A 19,660-nucleotide genomic window follows, 5' to 3' on the forward strand; every position below is an offset into this window, starting at 1 on the left:
GGCTGCTGAAAGAAAGGTCAGCCCTATTTGGGCCTGTAGTTGGATATCAGATGAACAAATCTCTGGGATGGTATTGTGGCTTTCTGAAGAGGTAACTGTTCCTGAAAGATGATTTTAAAGTCAAAAATTAGCATTTATCATTCTGTTGCTTCCTGCCGGCTGACTTGTGTGAGAATTGAACTTGCTGAGAGTTTATAGGCAAGGTCTGTCTCTTAAAATGATCTATAAAAAATATTTGCAAAGGTGACTAATACTGCTGAGAAACTTCTTGTAATGTCTTTGCTGAGGTATGGAAAAGGGAGGTAACTTCTGGTCTTTAAACACATTGAGAAACAGACTCCTTGAGGGGCTTTAATATGGTTCTAAAAACTAATGGTCCCTCTTTCCTGTCTTTTTATCAGTATTATTAATATCAATATCCAGGGTCATTACATAAAGTGCATTTCTGTGCACGCTGTTTTTCCATTTCATTTATTTTCTTTTCTAGGGGAGAGATTTGAGTCCATGGTGATGTGGTGATACTGGTGGGGGCTTGTGAAATCCTTGGGCTCTTACCCCCTACTTCTCTTCCTTGATAGGGGGGCAGCCTTGATACTGGTATGGGGGTCCTGAGACTGGTTATATGGCTCTGGGTCTGAGGAACTAGGGCACAGGAGCCAAGGTTTTCTCCCTGGTGCTCCCAGTGAGGGTGTAGGGCTTGGACAGAAGTGAATGGATCCTAGAGGTCAACACCTGGTGGCACAGCTGATGCTAACCAGAGGCACTTGGCTTTTACAGCCTGGAGTCCCTCTCTGAGGGCCAAGGACTGCTCAGATGGAATCTACCTGGCCAAGTCAGGGAAAAGCCTCATTGCCAACAGGCTGGTCAAGCTGGTGAGGAGAGCTTTAAACTAGGGAATGTAAGGGAGAGAGAGATGACAACCCACAGACAAGTGAGGAAGTGATGGAGTGGGTCGGCAAACAAAGGGCACAGGGTGATGCAGACAAGAAGAGCCTTGGAAAAAATGTAACGGGCCGAAGGCAGAGGTTGATTCCATGAACCATCAAGCAAATACTCCGTTTTGCCTAGTGTCTTAACTTTCCTGGTGAGTCTGCATTAGACTCAAACTTTTGATAAAACTTAGTATCTTAATGTTTCTAATGATTTTACTAGAATATTTTTAATGTAGTCTTACAGTGGGGAACTGTTTTTGAGTAGTATATTGATAAAGTGATCCTCGATAACATGATCAATGTCTTTACTTATATTCACATATTGCTTGATGTTTTTAAAAATTTACTTATGTGGGAGTTACAAGACGTCCTACCACTGTTTTACAATTACACACAAACTGTTTCATGCCTTTAGTAGTTTCCCTTAACTAAACCCCACCCTTGCTTCCACGCCAACTGCATTTCAAAACTCTTATCTGAAAAGAAATCTTTATTTACATTTTTTAAAAGGCAGTTGTGTTGATTATTTTGTAAATATGGACCCTGTAAGTCTTGACATTTGAAAACATTTTCTTCTGAGTGGTATTTGTGTGTTTATTTACACTACACAGAGGACCCATGCACATTCTGGGAGCACAGAGCAATAAAACTCATTTTCTTTCAAGATCATGCATTTAACATTGGTCTATTTAAATCAGTCAGGGAAATGGAAAAGTAATTTTCTGTCTTGGGAGGATAGACAGGTATGTGCACACCAAGGCCTTGTTTTCTATGGTGGCAGGGTCATGGCAGCTTCCCCCTTAAGCAAGTGTTACACAGCAAACCTTCTTTTCCCATACAGACTGGAGTGAGGGAGGGGCTCTCTGGTGGATTGGACTCAAGAGCTGATTTGGCTCCATTTTCTCCCTTTCTCCCCCCTCATGTTACTAAGATGGACTGGTTTTAGCCCCCCTTTCACCCCTTGTCCAGTTCCTTGAGGGACCAAAAAGTTTTGGGAGCAGCCCAGCTTGCAGGTGTAGTCAGGAGGGAGGACACATTCCTTGGAGATGGGACAAGGTTGGGATCTTGGCAGGAGTGCATGGTAATGATGAGCTGAAATGTCTGTGTCAAAATACCTTGCCACTTTGGAAAGGCAAAATTGGCTTCTTCTTAACAACCCACCAGCCCCAAAAAAACCTTTTTGTACAAAATTTAAGAAATGTCTGGTAATTTTCTTATCTCACAGTTCAGAAACATTGATGAGTACTGTGGTCAGAATTTTCTTTGAACCTACAAATCTTGCAGGGAAATGTAATGTATTTTAGCATCAGGCAATTTGTATGTACAATTATTCTTAGCTTTGGCCTAGAAATATACTTCATGAAGCTAAAGACTGCCGAGTGACCTAAAAGTACTTTCAGTGTGCTAAAAAATCTCCATTCTAAAATAAACTGCTTTATGTTAAACTTAATTCTTGGCAAATAAAAGTAAGTTTTGCTTTTAAATGCTGAAAATGTCTTGGTAGTTTTTAGGGAGTTGAAATCATGTAATTTTGAATGTTTTTGAATGCTTTTTACATAGCTGCTTTTGAGTTTTCTTTCCTCATGAGCTAGAGACTTGAAAGTGAAAATTAAATTCAAGAAGCTGAAGTTCATGTTGTTGTTCACTGGCAATTGTTTCAGAGTGTGTTTCATACTCATTAAGCTCAAAGGGGATTTGAATTAGTCCATTGTATCTCTTGCCCACTGTGAGTAGAACAGTGAGAAAGTGTTCTAAAGTTGTCCACTGTTTTTGTCTTCTTTCTGTAACATTAGAGAAAGCACTACAAAGGTATTTTTATTAGTCAAGAAAGCCAGCCTACATCTGTGTTGAGGAAATGACCCAGACACATATTCTGTGTAATTATTTTGTAGGCTGAAGGACTGGTACATGCACGTAATGGAATTAGAAATAAAATACCAGAAGTGAAATTCTGGTTTCACTGCAGCCTGGTTTGCTGCTGGGGAACTGGGCAGAGCTAACCTCTGGTGTTAGGTGCTGAGTTCCTGCTGTGCATGTTTTTTTGGGCACAGTTGTGCTTCAGCTCTTTGAAGCCCCCACAGTCACGTTCCACTTCGCTCCTGCAGGCCGGTGGAGTCAACAATTTACACTGACAAGGGGAACCTTGTGTGTTTTCTCTTAACAACGTTAACGCTGGCTGCAGAGTCAGGATGTCAGCTGTGTTGGGTTTTTGTCAAAAATACCTGTGCACTGTCAACTGGAGTACTGCAAAAGCCAGAACACTTTCACACCTAGGGGCCAAGACAAGATGTTTTGCTGGTAATGCAGCAGAAAGGTACATCTCTAATAGTTGTTTACTGTTCCTAGGTTTGACACTTTTTCAGTGAATATTTCTGAGATGCTCAGAAATGTAATAGCTTTCAATTTATAATATATTTCACTCAAAATACCTTCAAGATAATTGAAGATAAATAGGATTTAACTGGGGTTTTTTAAATTTTTTTTTTAACTTATCTAAGACACTCTGAATATCCTTTTGTTCCTGGGTTACTGCAGACATCCATCCTTGTGTTTGATGAACCAGATTTGGACACTGCTTCAGGCCTAATTTCTTATTTTTTGGGGTTTTTTTTAAACAACCATAAGCATAATGCAAATGCAGCAGTGCAGGTCTACATAGCCATGATTGGTGGGACTCTGCAAAAGGACTGGAGCCTTTCCTCTGTGTATCATCATCAGGTAACTTCTGCACTGAATGATGCTTTGGAATCATGCAGTCTCCCAGATGTGCTGCACACAGACAGCTGCCACCCCTTCTGCATCTCTTCCTGTGGATAAAAGGTGCAAATCACCAGGTCTACTGCCAGTCCTCTATAGGCCCCTGAGGAGGATTCAAGACTGAGGATTTCTAATTATGAGGCAATCATTTTGATCTTTATTCATTGCAATCTGCCAAACTGAGACCTCTGATATAAGAAGTTCAATGTATGAGGTTGAAAGACATTTTTTACCTGAAAAAAAGCCCAGAATATTTCTCATCTTTTCTCCCTGGCTAGTGGACTGTTATTTTGCACGTTTTTTTAAATGGCTTTGCTTTGGTTTTTTTCTACCTGTTAATTATTGGACATCATTCTGTACCTAGCTGCTAGTTTTTTGCATCTCTGTTGTGCTTTTACAATAGATAATCAGATGCTTAGTATGTTTTTCTGGTATATTGGTATCCTGATATGTGAACTCAGATTTTATCAATATGCTAGAATACAGAAGTGTGCTCATTAGCTGGGAAGAACAGGATTGCTGTTGTACACTTTTGTTATAACCCTTCAGAAAGACCTCATGTGGTGGCATTTGCAAATTACCAGTCTGCTAGGGCCAGACACTGACGTTGTTCAATGGATTTATGAAGCTTTTAAGGAGGTGCATTGAGGGTTGAGGCTGCAGCATCAACACTGCGTTTATGACTTAAACCACATCCTTTTCTTGACAAACAGAGTGAAATATTTGCACTTGTTCAGCATGTGGCTAAAATAAGTGCTTAAAGGTGAGTAAATTTGCACTCAGTTTAGATGAGATAAAGATGATGAATGGGCTGTGAAGGCATTGATATTGACAGCTGTCACTTTTCAGACTACTCTGGAAATTAGCTTGAACACTTTTTACAAAAGAGACATGCTCTTGTGCTTGGTGTCCAAGGTACCTATTTTTGATTTTGTCCCTTGAGTGCTGTTATGGCTCCTCTTTGATTTGTGAGGTCAGGAGCTGCTTCCATCCATGTGCCTGCCAGATGCTGTTAGCAGTGGAGCTGTAGAAAACCTACCTGGATTCAAAGCAGGTACCACATGCTCTTTAATAATGTCAGTTCCAGGTGTTCTGGAGGCTGTTGAACCTCACTGTGTTCCCAAGTGTGGGTGTAGGTGCTTGTACTGGTCTTCACAGTTTCATCTCATGTTGCCACTGCATGCCTTGTGCAGCTGGGAGGTGATGGTTGCTCTGCTCTGTAGGACCAGGGTGGGATTGGCAGAGGAAGCAAGAAGTCATAGCCCTGCCTGTACTTGTCTGACTTTGATGTGATTCACATCCGGGTTTCCTAGGTATGGTTTCAGGGTTAATGTGCACAGAGTGAAAGACAGATGCTTGAAATCGAAAATATTGACCCAGGGCATATTTTTGTGTCTTGTCTTTACTTGTTTTGCAAATTCCTTATGGTTCTAGGAGGATTCCTGATCATGGCAGTATCATAGAGTACCGACAAAGTAAAAGGTCACTCAAATATCTTTTCCTCTCCCTCTGCCCCTATGCACAGGGCACCTGAGATAATTTTTTTTTCAGTTCACAGTATTAATGCAAGCCTCTTGAATCTTGCATGGGGTTGCCTGACTTGTTTTTTATTTAGTTTTTGTTTCCCAAATGAACAGTCATTTTAACAGCTTGTTCCCAAATGCCTTTAGCCTCTGTCACTTGTATGGGCACAGTAATGTAATCCCTCATTTTCTTCCTATTACATGCTGAAAATTCCATTCTCAGCATACAGGAGTAGTGTATGGACTAGTGAAAGCTGACTAGGAGCACACTGTAGGTCCATAAATTATCTTTATCTGTTACATTCTGAGCTGAAGAGACTTCAGCTATAAAATATGAGAACCCCAGTGTGGTCAGGAACATTTAAAGGTGAGATATTCTCTGTATTAACCCAGCTTGTAAGAACACAGGGCAGGGTGCTGGTAACACCAAAGTCATCAGTATAGGCCATTGGCTTGAGTTGGACTCAGGGGTCCTTGTGGGTCCCTTTCAACTCAGAATAATCTGTGAAATCTGTGAAACTTCTCCATAAACAGAAGTAGTTGTAAAAAGCTTTTCATAAAAGAAGTAAGCACATAGCAAGATAGTGTGGAACTGTAATGTGGAATGGAGCAAATTTTTGAGTTGGAATACAGTGTTTTTACTTGGTATTTTAAAGTTTCGAAATAGAATGAATTAGTTTCTTCAAAGTCCTGGATAATGTGTTTGCAGCATCTCAGACCTTTTTTAAAGGGTGTTGGTCTACCTTGGGGGTTAGCAATGAGAATCCTTTTATTTGCAACTTCTTTTGAAGTTCTTTTTTGGTGACAGCAACAGTAGCACTCTGCTGTTGAGGAACTAACAACTGTCCTTGGAAACTCTAGCCCTCTCTTTTTCCATCACCCTGTAATTCTTTTCTTTCTCTCTTATACCTTAAATAAGATTTTGGAACATGCTAGGGAATTTTGTGGAAATTATGAAGCAGAAAATATTGTGAGTCTTGCATTTTAGAAACTGCATGTAAAAAATCTGTAGAAATGAAAATTAAACTGAGGAAACAAGATGCAATAGAAAGCTGGAGATAGTGATTGTGATTTGCTTGATGTTTAAAGGAGTTATTTTATTTAACTGAAAATTATTGATAAAATTTTGCATCCTTTTCTTGGCTGGTGGGGACTGAAGAACATGCTGGTGTAGGAGTTCCTGGAATGTTTACAAGAGTTTGGAGCTGTATAGATAGCACGAGGCCAGCTTCAGTCTGGCATAACCTTGTTCTGAATGATAGCTGCAGTCTTGTTTGAGGAGTACAAACTAGTATGACATTCTTAAAATGGTCTATTCACCCTCAGTGCAAGAGGCCTGGTGCTTGCTAGTGTGTGTTTGAGTTTCTGTATCAAAAGAAAGGTGTTTAGGAAATCTGCACATTTAGGAAGAATTAATGATCATGTTCAAGAAAATGTTTGAACATACTTATTAATGCAGGTCCAGGAGATATCAGCTCACCTGAAGAGGGCCAGCTGCCATTCCATGAATTCCTGCTGCTAATAAGTGTGGTCCACAGCATCTCATCTGTTTGACTGTGTTAAGCTGTATGTGTAGAAATTCTTCTCAATGAAAAGGAGCTAAACATTTTGATACTGATTGAGGTGTCTGATAAGAAGTAACAAGGAATTTCTTCAGAATTTATGACAGCAGCATTGGTAATCTGGGATGCAGAATACAAAAATTACTGGGAAATCATGACTCTTAAGACTGATTTACATCCTGCCCTGCTGATTGCACCAGTATTTGGTATTTAGAGAAAAATCCCTGCATTTGACAGACTTACTGATACTTGTCTCAGTCCTGTTAGTGTCACAATTTTGAAGGAGCACATATTAATGATTTAAAGAATTTTCTTACTTTTTCCCCATGGAACTCTGTGGAAAATCAGTTATCTCTGAGAAGAGACAATGTATGGATTGTCCTGAAGGTATACTATAGCCTGAAGATCACACATACATTTTATGAATATTAAATGAAAGGTAGCCTTGTGTGGCAGAGTTCAGGGGAATATCACTGCAGAAGTGGAAAATCAGGAATGTCTTGCAGAGTTCTTCAGCTGAGTCTAGAGCAGCATGATCTACTGCTATGGATATGGTTTAGATTATCCAGATTGCTACTGCCTTCAACAACTTGCTCTTTTTCTGTTATTTCAAAATGACGGTTTATTGCCAGTCAAATCTAGTTTTATCCACTAGAAACTCTCTTCTGTCTTTTGAGATGGTGCCTCTTGTTTATCTTAGTTTTGTAGATGTAGCATGGGGGAAGAATCAAGTGTTTAACCATGCTCCCAGTGCTTCTGGGTTTTGTGGAGGGAAGGTAATGTGCTGTGGGCAGGAATGAATGACAGAAGGAACTGGAGAAATGTCTGTGCTGCCAAAGCAGCTGCTCATGCACTCAGTCTGTGTTGTCTTGCTGCAGCTTTTGATACCTGTGTGGCACTTTTCCGAAAAGAAAGGGAATTTTAGCTGTTTACACATGCCATCGGAATGGAGCTAAACATACTAGCTAAATATATATAATGAGAAAAATTAGTAGATTGTAAAAGGCAGGAATAAAAGCACAGACAATAAGAATCAGTACTTCACTCTGGATTTCTTCAGTTCTCATTGAGACATAACACTTCTTGAATAATCATTTTATCTCTGATGAGTTTTAACTTTTCTTTGTGGTTTTATCACTTAGAAAATGAAGTCATTGAGTAACAGCTTTGTGGTTAAAGGAAAACAAACAAACCTTTCCTAACTAGTATGCAAAAATGACAATGTAGTTGAAAAGCTGGCTTGAATACTCTGGAAACTTTCCATTTCCAAGGCCTATGATTCCTTGAGGAATTAGCTGCTTCTCTAAATGTAATGTGCCTCACTGCACTTTTTAACCTGGCCTGACACTGTAGTACCTGCAGAGTACAGCTCACTGTAACTCAGGATTTCTTGACACTTCCCATGTAAGTGAAGAACATCTAAGATCACCAATAGCAACAAAATACAAGTAGCTTCTTCTTGCACTAATGGCTATATATACAGCATTTTTTATATTGCTGTTCGTTTGCTGCAAGTATTTTGATAGCTTCTGGTTATTTGTATAGTTGCCTATCAAAGTTTTAAAATGCTGTGTAATATGGACACTGTGGTGTGCACATGGTGGATAATGGGAAAACAGGTGAACTGAGTCATAAGGCGCCAGGGGACAGCTACAGTGGAAAGTTGGGCCAAAGATATCTTCTAAAACTGAGGCAGACTATAATGCAATTCTAATTTTTATAAGATCTGAATCAAAAGCAGCTGTATATGTAGATATTAATGTATATAGCGCTGCAGTGTATATGCACATCTCATTTTGAAGCTGCTTTATGAAATAATAGAAGTGGTTCTAGTCTGTCACCAGCTGTTATGATGCAGTAGCTGCTGGTTTGCTCCTTGGGTGTTCTGTGGTATTTTGGAACATGAGTAGTCAAGGAGATGCTTTTGGGGAAGACAGTTTTTTGTGATTTTAGGCCTATATAATATTTATTTCATGCTAAAATCAGGTATTATCTACTCTCCTGGGAACTAGTACTGTAAAATAAATCTATTTTCCCCATCACTTCTGAAATTGCATTGAGCACTCAGCCTGAAAGAGCTAGGTAGAATTATGTTCACTCTGTTATGTACAAAGGGCCTTTATTTTATAACCAGCCTAAAGCACACTATAACTGTTGGTAAAGAATCTCTTCTGGCACAGCTCAGGCAGTACAAGGGAATGTGTTTTCACATTTTCTCTTCATTGATTGCAAGGATGGAGACACTTAACATTTTTTAGGACCCTAGAAAAAGGAATCAAGCAACTGACCAAGTCTTGACTTTTCTTTTTCAATACAGCTTGGTTTGACGCATCTGGATCATTGATTGCAGTTTTGCAGTGATATATCTTGTACTGATTTTGGTAGTACAAGTATTATGTATGCCAGCAATAATGTGTTGAGTAGATTCTTCCAAAAAATAAAGCAAAAGAAATCATTTGAAAGTTTAAACCAATTTTGGTTAAGAAGGCATGCCAAGCAGAATTATATTCAACCATACACCGTCATGTTTTAGGCTGATACATCACAGAACTTTGCTGTCAACATCTTGGAGCTGGCATCTGTCAACACCAACATTGTGCCTTATGCAGGGAGCAGACAGCACAGCTGCTGTGTAGTTCTTTCCAGTGATTTAAGTCAAACCAAAATGTCTCAGGGTTCAGTCTTTCTAACTTCCCTGAGACTGCCAAAACCCTGTTTTCAAAGTAAGGGATGCAAACATCTCCCCAGTAAGAGCTTGGAGTGACAAGGCATTTCATAGACACAGCTGAGTGTTTGGATAGTGTTGTGCTGCTGCTGCTCTTGATGCCTTGCGGCAGGTTACAGACTCTCAGCTGTTTCCCAAGAGGAACAAGAGCATAAAGAGCAGCAATCCCTCCCCTCCTGTACCACCAGCTTTACCATACAGTAAATATGATGAAATGCAATTAAAGATGGAGCTAACAAGCACCATCTTTACCAAGCCTAGAGCAATAGCTCGGATCAGAAGTTCAGCTTTCCCCTTCATTTGGGAAAGCCCTGAACTTTTGATCATCTAAACGTATTAATTTTGTGTCATCCACGATGACACAGTTTTTAGTGTTTTTCTTTGCCTCTGGGATTGACTTACCCTGCTGTAGCAGATGTCCTCTTCTGCTTTTTTCAGATTTGACTGCTGTTTCCATCTTTCTGTACAACAAAGATATAGTTGTTTTTCTCCTCACTATAGAGCAACTAAAATAGGATGGAGGACCCGAGTCCAATATGCAGCTTACAGAATCAGTGGCCTCTAAATGCAGGTGATCCTGTCAGCCACCACAGACTTTAGTGTATGTCCCCTGTCCAAGTGGACAGCATTGCAAACTGCACAACTGACAGATTATATCTCTGGGGACAGGACTTAAGTTATTTGTGCCGACCCTGAAGTTGTTTACCCAAAGCAAGTTGTCTCCCAGTATAGCCACTACTGATTTCTGGCTGGGTCCCTCCATCTTCCCGAGGAGCACTAGTTAAGCCAGACTGAGGTGAGCATCTGCTAAAACCGACTTCCCTCTTCAGCTCTGAGAGGTACCAAGCTGATGGGTTTTCTGCATGGGACACACTCAGCTTGGTGCCTTGAGGGAGTGCAGAATCCTTTCACTTTTGCACGTCCTTCCTGCTTCAGGAAGACCCTGCACTGTTCCTCTAAGGCAGTTTCTCTGTCTCTGCTTTTCCCAATTCTTGTCAGCTGCTGTGTGACACCAGTAGGCTTGCTTAGGTCCCTCTTTCATTTCTTTCTGAAAATTCTTGCTGTCTTGCTTCAACGTCTCTTGAGTTTATGTGCCTTAAGTTTGCACTCCCCTGTTCTATAGGGCGGTTAACAGACTTAATCTACCAATCTTCTGATACCTTCCTTATTGTTATTAATAAGGGGAAATAAGAAATTTGAAAGTGTGCAATGTTTCTGAGAGCAGAGATGGTAATTTTTCATGAGCAGATTGTATAGCAGCCTTTTCAAATATATGTCAGAGTTTAAAAATTTTATTTCTTAAAACATCACACAAAGTCTTCCAAATGAGCATGTACTTGAATAGAGCAATACATATCCTTCAAAAAGCATAGGCATAAAATATTTCTCTTTTATTCCTTCCTCAACTCTTTACAGTAATATTTAATATTGTATCAGTCATTTCATATCCATCATTCAATAGCTGACTGCTTGTGCAGTTTATTGTCTGCATTGCTGTAAGCTTGTGTATAAGTTTCTCTTGAGTACTAAAGTAAAACATTTTTAAAAGATTAGTTATTTTGTCTTTAGTAGAAATATAAATATTTAAAACTCCATGTTTCACAGCTTCTGTTTTCCTCAGACTTTTCTAGCTAGGGAATTAAATGTTTTAACTTCGGGCAAGTTAAGCGCTGAAGCTGTTGATTTACCTCTAGTTACACCAAGTAGCTAACTGTCAAATTTCTTTCAGAAATAGGTAAGTCCTTGTGCTTTAAACAGTCAAGTACATGAATTGGTTAATGACTTGAAGCTCTAGCTCACTTGCCTTTCCTGTATAAGGAGAAATATTTGTGTGCTATCTTCTGATCTCTTGGTTCACTAAGTCAACATGGAATATGTCAATGGAAATAAAACTAAATACGAGGAGGAAAGGTGGAAACTTACAAGTCTGTTATGGTTTAAGATCTCTTATTTAAATGTCTTTTCTACCTCTCTAATTTACCTAGTCTAGTCAGATTAAAACAGACTCAAAAAAAAATCAGGGTTTTCTGAGAGTATTTTTCCTTAATATTTTGCAAAACCACGTATGTGTAGCAAAGATAAACCCACATGTATTCGTTAAGAATGCAGTTAAGAAGTTTGAGGAGTGTTTCTATTTGAGAGCTGTAGAAGAAAAGACTAATCTCAGTTAATGCTTGTTTTACAGAATGCTGAAACCAAGGTGGAGGAAGCAGCTAAGGAGAGTCCAAAAGCAGCCAGACTAATACAGCAGTCATCAGAGGACAATGAAGTATTTGGTGAGTTACAGCAAAAAGCTGAAAATGTTATTTGATGTGTTAGCACAAAGGGAATTCCCACAAAGACATAGTGATCTACTTAATGTTAATGTACAGCATTTGAGTGCAGGCTGTACAGTTGCACAAAGACCTGGAAAGATGAAGGAAAGGACCAAGTAAAAAACAAAGAGAGATCAGCAGTCTGAAACAAATCCTCTCTGAGGAGAAGAAAGATTGAATCCAAGTGTTCAACAAAATTAAAGGTTTATGCAGTAAGGGAAAATAAACTTTTCTCCATCCATAATGGAGAGGGTAAGCAATGAATTCTTAAAACTGCTGAAAGAAAGATGTGATCAAATGTCAGGAAGGGAAATACAGAAACAAATACTAAGGCATTGTGATACATCATCTGGAAAGTGTGCAGATTCATCATTGCAGGCCTTGAAAAACAGGTTAGACAAGTAACTGTCTAAACTGATGTAATCATCTTGTGCCAGAAGGATAGACTGGGTGACCTTTGAGAATTCTGGGAGGCCTCAATTTTAAATGAGCTTCTCTTGGCATTTTTCTGTGAATCTTTTCCCTGCTCTCCATATAGGTCTTGCTGGTATTTTTATTACTTGATCTGAAAGCCACATTTGACCTTTTCTTCTGCACTGAGTTTTGGAAAAGAGACAGGAAATCATAGAATATGCTGAGTTGGAAGGAACCCGTCAGGATCATTGAGTCCAGCTCCTGGGCCTGCACAGAGCACCCCAAAAATCACAGCATGTGCCTAACATTACTGTCCAGACACTTCTTGAACTCTGTCAGGCTTGGTGCTGTGAGCACTTCCCTTCAGAGCCTGTTCCAGTGCCCAAACACATGCTGTGTAAAGAACCTTTTCCTGATAAGGGAAACGTTACTGTTGCAACTTAAGGTTGACTTTATGGTAATAGAACTCCAATGAAGAAGCAGTAGTCTAACATTAATGCAGGAGAGGTTAAGGCAAGGCTGATCGTGTGGATGTTACTAAGGCTGACTAGCTTGAAAACTTTTGGATGAGTGAAATATTTTTGAATACAGTAAGGACTTTTTTCTTCCAAGGTACAAAAGGAATGGAGCATGAAGAATTAATAATTAGTCTTTCTTACTAATAATGGAAACCATTTAAAATCATCTTTTCTCAGTGAGATAATATAGTGTGATTGGCACATGAGCCTGAATTCCTGGTACAAATATTTCCAACACTGATCATATAGTGCCAGTGGCTGATGAATCCACAAGTGGACTTTAGAACTAGCTTTCAACTTTATTAAATGGATGCTGAGGTTATTACCTCATTTCTTTGCCATTTGCTCTGCCAGTTATTTGCAGTAGATCCAGTAATACTGGTTGTAAAGCCCCATGGCACGGTGTAATATGCATCTCAAACTGTGTCCTTTCTCAGTGCAGATCTCTTGTTTTCTTTCTGTGAGAAGTGTGGAGACAGCAAAGCAAGGAGATCTCCATCTGCCTCTCTCTACCTACAAAATCTCAGATCTCATTTAAACCTTCTGTGTATTTGGATCACTACTCCTGTGTACCAGTGGGCTAACCCAGTAGTTAGTCAAGCCTGTGGTCCATGTGGGAATTGTGAGTTTAAAGATGGGAATTAAGCATGAGGTTTACTGTTGGTAGGTTTAAACTCACCATCCAGTGATCCATACCCTGGATCAACAAATTCTTTAACTAATTTTCTTTAACTGAAGAAAGTCAACATGCAGTCTTCTATGTGGTGTTTAAAGCTAATGATTTACTAACAAACTGATAAATATTTCCATGTTCCAAATCTGTGAACTGAGCTGCTTATCTAACATAAGACACTGATCAGCCTTTGATAACTGGACGCAACAAGGAGGAAAATTTCTTTCCAACTCCAAAACCAGTCAGACTCCAGAACCTTATATCAACCCTCCTACCACTTTGCAAATGACAGTCTGGGTTTTTTTTTTTATTTTAAGATTAGGTCAAAATGAGGGTAAAAAAACAGGAACTATGGTGCAAATGGACTCTGTAATCTTCTCTTACCCTGGTCAATTGAGTAAATCAAAGTGGACTGAAGGTGTAAATGAAACCACTGTGGTAAGAATCAGGGAGAATATTTTGATATATACAAGTTTCATGTTGTCTTGAGAATGACTGCTGTATATGCCTTTCCCTGCAGTTCTGGACAATTTCTTAAAATACTCTTACATCTTATAGGTATAAAGGATAAGCTTGAAGCAGTTTTCTCTAGTTGAGTTATTTGTTGTTCTGTGACTTAAATGATTACAGACCCTGCTCAGTTATCCTCTCTCTGGCTTGATCTATTTCAAGCTATCCCTCATTTCTTTCTTTTTCCCCAGTGATGCTAATTATACCAAGCTTCAAGTATGCACCAATGGTTGGTTAATTTATAGCTCCAGCTTTGACTAGAATCCCTCTTCTGAAGAATTTTTAATAGCCTCCAGTCTCTTTGACCGGGTGCAGCTCAGCCTTCCCTTTTCACGGACGTCACTATCTTCTGTGACTTTTGTGTTCCTCGGAGATCCCTTCCTATTGCCCAGCTTTCTCTGGGCAGTGCCACCCCCTGCAGAAAGGTTGGCACGGGCAGCAGAGGAGCCTGAGGCAGCCCTGAGCCCCCTTTGAGGAGGGGCAGCCCCCCGAGAGCCCTCCAAGAGCTGCGGGGGAGCGCAGCAGGCGCTGGGAGCAGCCGAGTCCCCACACCGCTTCTCGAGGCCTCCTCCAGTCAGCACGACCCCGAGATTGTGTTAAAAGTCTTTTTCCCAACCCAGCTGTCAAAGAAGGAGTCAGAAGTCTTTGGCTGTCGCTCTCAAGGTTGTTTTATTAATTGTTATCTAAAACATTTTCTGTCTGGCCTGCCAGGATCTGTTCAGCTGGTCAGCCAGAGGCGCACTGCCCTCCCACGGGGCCGGTGTTGTCTTTTATACTAGAAGTACATACTTGATATTTACAATTATGTTCCAGTACCTGTCACCTATGTTAGACAGTGACTTTCTACTCTAAACCAATCTGGAAGTGCCAAAATCACCCAAATCATGGAGGCTAGGAAGAAGAAAAGAGAAGGACAGGGCACGCCCTGATTCCTCCATCTTGGAACCTCAGACCCCCATGTACAAAATCCCAAAATTTTTCTTTTCACCATGATCGCTACTACTGTGCTATCTAAACCTTTGTGTCCTTTAATTCTTCGTACAAAGTTGGTAATTGGTTCCATGAGTCAAACTCAAAGCCACAGGGGTTTCTGGCTGCATGCCAGGGTCTCAGAGCCCCCTGCCAGGGCCCCAAAGCCCCCTGGCCAGGGCCCGGATCATCCAGGACTGTCAGAGAGACATCCTGGGCTCCGACACCGCGGGCTGTCTGTCCCTCGTCGCTGAGCCACCCGGTGGCAGCAGCCACCAGCCCCTGGCAGCCACCAGGGCGCCTGGACTGCCAGCTCCAAGGCTCTGCAGCAGAGGAGGCAGAAATATCTTGATTTGTGCTTGTCTCCTCACTCTCCATGGTTAGCCTTGGCCGGGACCAGCTGACAATAATGACCTTGCAGGATAAGGGAATTTTCTCTGCTGTGGACAGCATGGAATAGACGAAGTTGCTAAGGATTGTTATACAGAATATTCCTGATGAAATGTACCATTTGAATAGAGTTTTTTTGAAAATACTTCCTTTCAGAGTAATTGTGGTATCTGCAGACCCTATCAGCTGGGTCCAGTTTTGGAAGCAAACACATTATTATTGATTGAAAATAACACGATGGTAAGGAACCAAGTGTGGGGCTCTCTTTCAAGTCTGCTAGATCTGGTAGCTTTCTTTGTAGATTCAAGCAAGGTTTCATCCACTACTGTAAAGGGACACTTGTGAATACGCATAAATGGCTTAGTTTTCCTGTTCTTCTCTGTATGGGTTAAATTTGGGAACTACCACTCCAGAAGGCTTTTTTGCATTTCTCTTTAATATTTATTTTTAGACTGGGGTATAGATGAAATTATCTAGCCAGAGATGAAGCCACATCGTACCAGCTGCTTTATGAAACAAACAAGTCAGGTGTGTCTTATATTTCACAGAACTAATTCTCAAAGGCAATGAACTTTTTATACAGGAGGATGGAGTGGAGAAATGGAGCAGAAGGGTAAGGGTATTGGGAGAGAAGAGACATCACAGTGATGGCATTTGCAACTATGCAATTCTGAATTGACAAGAGTTAGTTTTGTTTGCCCTTTGAAAGGATTTTCTTGTGGCACCCAACAGAGTTCTGTTGTCTGATATATACTGAATATGCATCTGTGATGTGGAGCTAGAACGTCTTGCTCACTACAAACTTCTGTTGAACTTGCACGTAGTCAACATGGTCTCTGTTGCAACTAGTATGTAGTCAGAAAAGGATTTTGAATTACATCTCAGTCCAAGGAAGAGAAGAAACTTGCTGGCTGTGGTGCTATGCATTTAAAGAAATGGTCAGGAGGGGACTCTTAGCCTTACTAACAGAGAACATTTTCGGAAGTTTATTTGATCCAACGCTACCCAACAATGGTCAGGCTGGAGCAGGGGGGAAAACTGCCTGTCATTTTGACTGCTGGAAGGACTGGAGCTTCCTTTCTTTGGTGCAACCCCTAGTACATTAACCTGGAAAGTTACAAATGCAGATTTTTAACGATACTTTATTTTTTTTCCCATAGGGTTGAATTAGCATCAAATTACAAGCAAGATTTTTTTGGTAGGGGGAACTGTTGCATATTGTGTATTCCCTTTTCTGATGACAATGGAAGTCAAAGTATGCTAACTTTTTGTGATAGAATCATAGAATATTTTTGAGTCGGAAGGGACCATTTGAGGGCCATTTAGTCCTAACCCCCAGCCATGGGCAGGGACACCTTGAATTAAATTGGGTTTTTCAGAACCCTGTCCAATGTTACCTTGACTCTTTCTATGGATGGGACTGCCTCTGTGGGTAACCTGCTCCAGTGTTTTACCATCCTCATGGTAAAAAACATCTTACTTGGAAAGACAGAGTAAGACTATCTTTTCAAACCCAAAGGTTTCCTTTTTTATCTGGTAGATCAGGTCTAACATTGTATCTGGATGTGGCCATTTTTCTTCTGGCTTAGAGCTTTCCACACACATGCTGTGTGCCTGGAGTTGTGCTGTGAGGTGTTGGGTTTTTTGTTGTTGTTTGGGTTTAGTGCTGGGGTTTTGTGCTTTGGTTATTCGTTGTTGGTGGGGTTTGGTTGGTTTTTGGTTTGTTTGTTCTTTGCATTTTATGATGAAAAAGAGGTGAAATGAACACTTTTTTTCCCCCTCTAAGAGGAGAGATCCTATTGTAGAGCTTTTTCAGCACCCTCTGCCATTCTGCTGTTTCAAATTGCAGAATTGGGTACGTCTGAGGTATCTTTTTGTCTGCAGAGCTCAGAGATACAGCAAGAACATGTACATTCAGCACAATTCCATGGTGACCCTGACTCACCCTGATTCTTGCTTATGCTGATGCCTGCTGCTGTGTCCCACGCAGAACGTCCTGTGGGGACTTGTGTAAACCCACACAGGATGAAGGACTTCTCTCTCCATCAGACTTCATCTGTGGTAGCTTGACAGACACAGTCAATGCTCACTGTGGGTCCTCCTCACCATGGTCCCACTGCATCCAAACATAGGAATTTTTTGATGCTGTGTATTGAATGCCAGTTTGTGTTTTCTGGTTGGCTATTTTTTTGGTTTTGGGTTTTTTTGGTTGTTGTTGTTTGGGTTTTTTTCTCAGCTAAGGATTTATTGATGGTTTATAAAGATTGTCTTAGAAAATGAGAGAATTTGTATTCTGGTCTTACAGAATATACTGACAAAGCTGGGAATGTAAATTGTTACATGTTACATCTGTATGGGTGTCACTCTTCTCCTGTACCCATTTCTGCATTTTTATTCTTGCTTAAAAAAGGGAGGGGGCAGAATGTGAAGGGAGGAGCTGGAAGGCATAAGGCCTTTATCAGGAGGTGATGCAGTCCTGTCAGGAGCTGGCTAAAAGCTGAGGGTTATTGCAGTTCAGTGACCTTACTGGGAAGCTTCTTTCATTGTAAACACAATCAATTCTGGAACACGAGCAGTGACTTTAATGCAAAATAATGGCAAGCTTACACAAAAAAAAAAAATCAATCTAGTGTGACAGCAAATGGTTCTAAAATAGGTGTTATTACCGTGTTGCAGTTATTTCCTCTTGCCTGAGAAGCAAATGGGAGAATTTAGTGTCCTGTTAGTTTTCATTATACGCTAAGTAATGATTCTGGTTTTCCAGCTATCCATTTATTTCCACTTTCCTTAACCTTTTTTCCTTTTCCCAGTTTCTTGCAAGACTTTGTCTGTCTGCTTTCATCCAGAGACCACTGATTTATCAAAATTACAGCAGCAACCCTGGATTAGCTTTCTGAGGTGGAAAGAATTTGCATTTTAATAAGATTTACATTTTAATAAAAAACCCGTTTGCTATTTTTTGTGCAAGTTGTTGGGTCTCAGAGGAACGGGTCACAGCTTTCCCTTTTTTGGCGTGGTATTTCATGCTTACTCGCAGATCTTTTTTTTAGGGAAAGAGCTGAATCTTGTGTATCTCACATATCATGAAATGGTTTCTGCAAACTGTGTGTAATTTTTACATATGAACAAGTGAAGCTGAATACTGGAGAAGTGCTGTGGTGGAAAGAGACCTGTAGGAATCCAGAGGCAGCAGATGGTCAGCTGGTAGGATTATATTTGCAACTCCTATATTAGTTCTGTGATTGGTTTGGTTATGGTTCATCTTTATGGTTTTTTTTCTTTACTTAAAAAGTAGCATTCAAACATTACTTATTTCCTGGCAGCAATCTCATGCTTTAAACAGTAACGGTAGCTCTTGGACATGTAATTAGTTAATATGCCATTATTTAATTAATGTAGTGTTTGACAGTAGCGTCATGCAAATCTTTAAGATTACTTTTAGCATGCCATTGATGTTTGCTGCAAAATTAGTGCACAGGCACTTTAGGGCACTTTAACAACCCTGATTTGGTATGATTTTTCTTTTTTTTCTTGTGTGCACCACATGCAAGCAACATACATAACAGGGGTCTGGATTTTTCTAATGTAGGGACTGGATTTGTTACTTGGGTCATTAGCATAGGCGTGGAGCTGTCACAGTGATGCCTGCTGTATTTTCAGTAGTGGTGGGCTGTGCTTGCTGTAATTAATCAGCACATTACTAATAAATGACTTATTCATTATTTTAATGCCTGCTATGCAGTGTACAGGAGCTGGTGATTTCTTTTCCCCTTGTTTATTCAGTAAGAGTGAGTCTGTATGCAAGATGGGGGGAAGCACAATAGGCATTTACCACCCTATTGTTATCCAGACCAAGCATTGTATATGAATGGAAAAGTGAGGATCTCCAAGGGTGGTCTAATGTCACATGCTGCTGGGTGGTGATATGAGGCTTTTGGCTAATGAGCTAACCATGAAACAAATTACTCCTTTCCCAGTGTATTTTGTCATCTTTGTCCCATAGGCAGGCTGCAGCCCAAGAGAGTATTCTGTGTGCACAGAAGTCCTTAGTGTTCTCTGTCACTGATTCTTATGTACCATCCAGTTGGGTTAAGGCAGGGTTTTATCTATAAATGAATTAAAAGTACTTCTGAAAGATCTTTATTTGGGGGAAAACGTTGCTGTTGTCCCATTTCCAATTTTTTTGAGGCTGAATAACCACTCAGTTCTGGTTTGAGTGAAAGAAGAAGCAGAATAGTTCTCTGTGGGCCAACCACTCTTCTGTTGGGTTAGCTGAAACAGATGTTGTCGTTAAACTTTAATTACAACGTGACTCACTTTTTAATGCAGTGGCTAGAGGAGAACTAGAAGGAGGTTTTGTATCATACATTAG

At 40.3% G+C, this 19,660-nt stretch overlaps 1 protein-coding gene across 7 annotated transcripts in view; it reads left to right on the top strand.

The window, feature by feature from the left end:
* The window catches only part of LOC119697739 (myelin basic protein), a 109,771-nt gene that overhangs the window by 43,698 nt on the left and 46,413 nt on the right, over positions 1-19,660 (top strand). For all 7 annotated transcript variants that reach the window (XM_038128887.1, XM_038128893.1, XM_038128892.1 and 4 more), the window contains exon 3: positions 11,685-11,775. In XM_038128887.1, coding sequence (XP_037984815.1) covers positions 11,685-11,775 — 91 coding nt within the window. The remainder of the gene's footprint in view (positions 1-11,684; positions 11,776-19,660) is intronic.

This window comes from Motacilla alba, chromosome 2, assembly GCF_015832195.1.
Source record: "Motacilla alba alba isolate MOTALB_02 chromosome 2, Motacilla_alba_V1.0_pri, whole genome shotgun sequence".
Classification (NCBI taxonomy): Eukaryota; Metazoa; Chordata; class Aves; order Passeriformes; family Motacillidae; genus Motacilla; species Motacilla alba.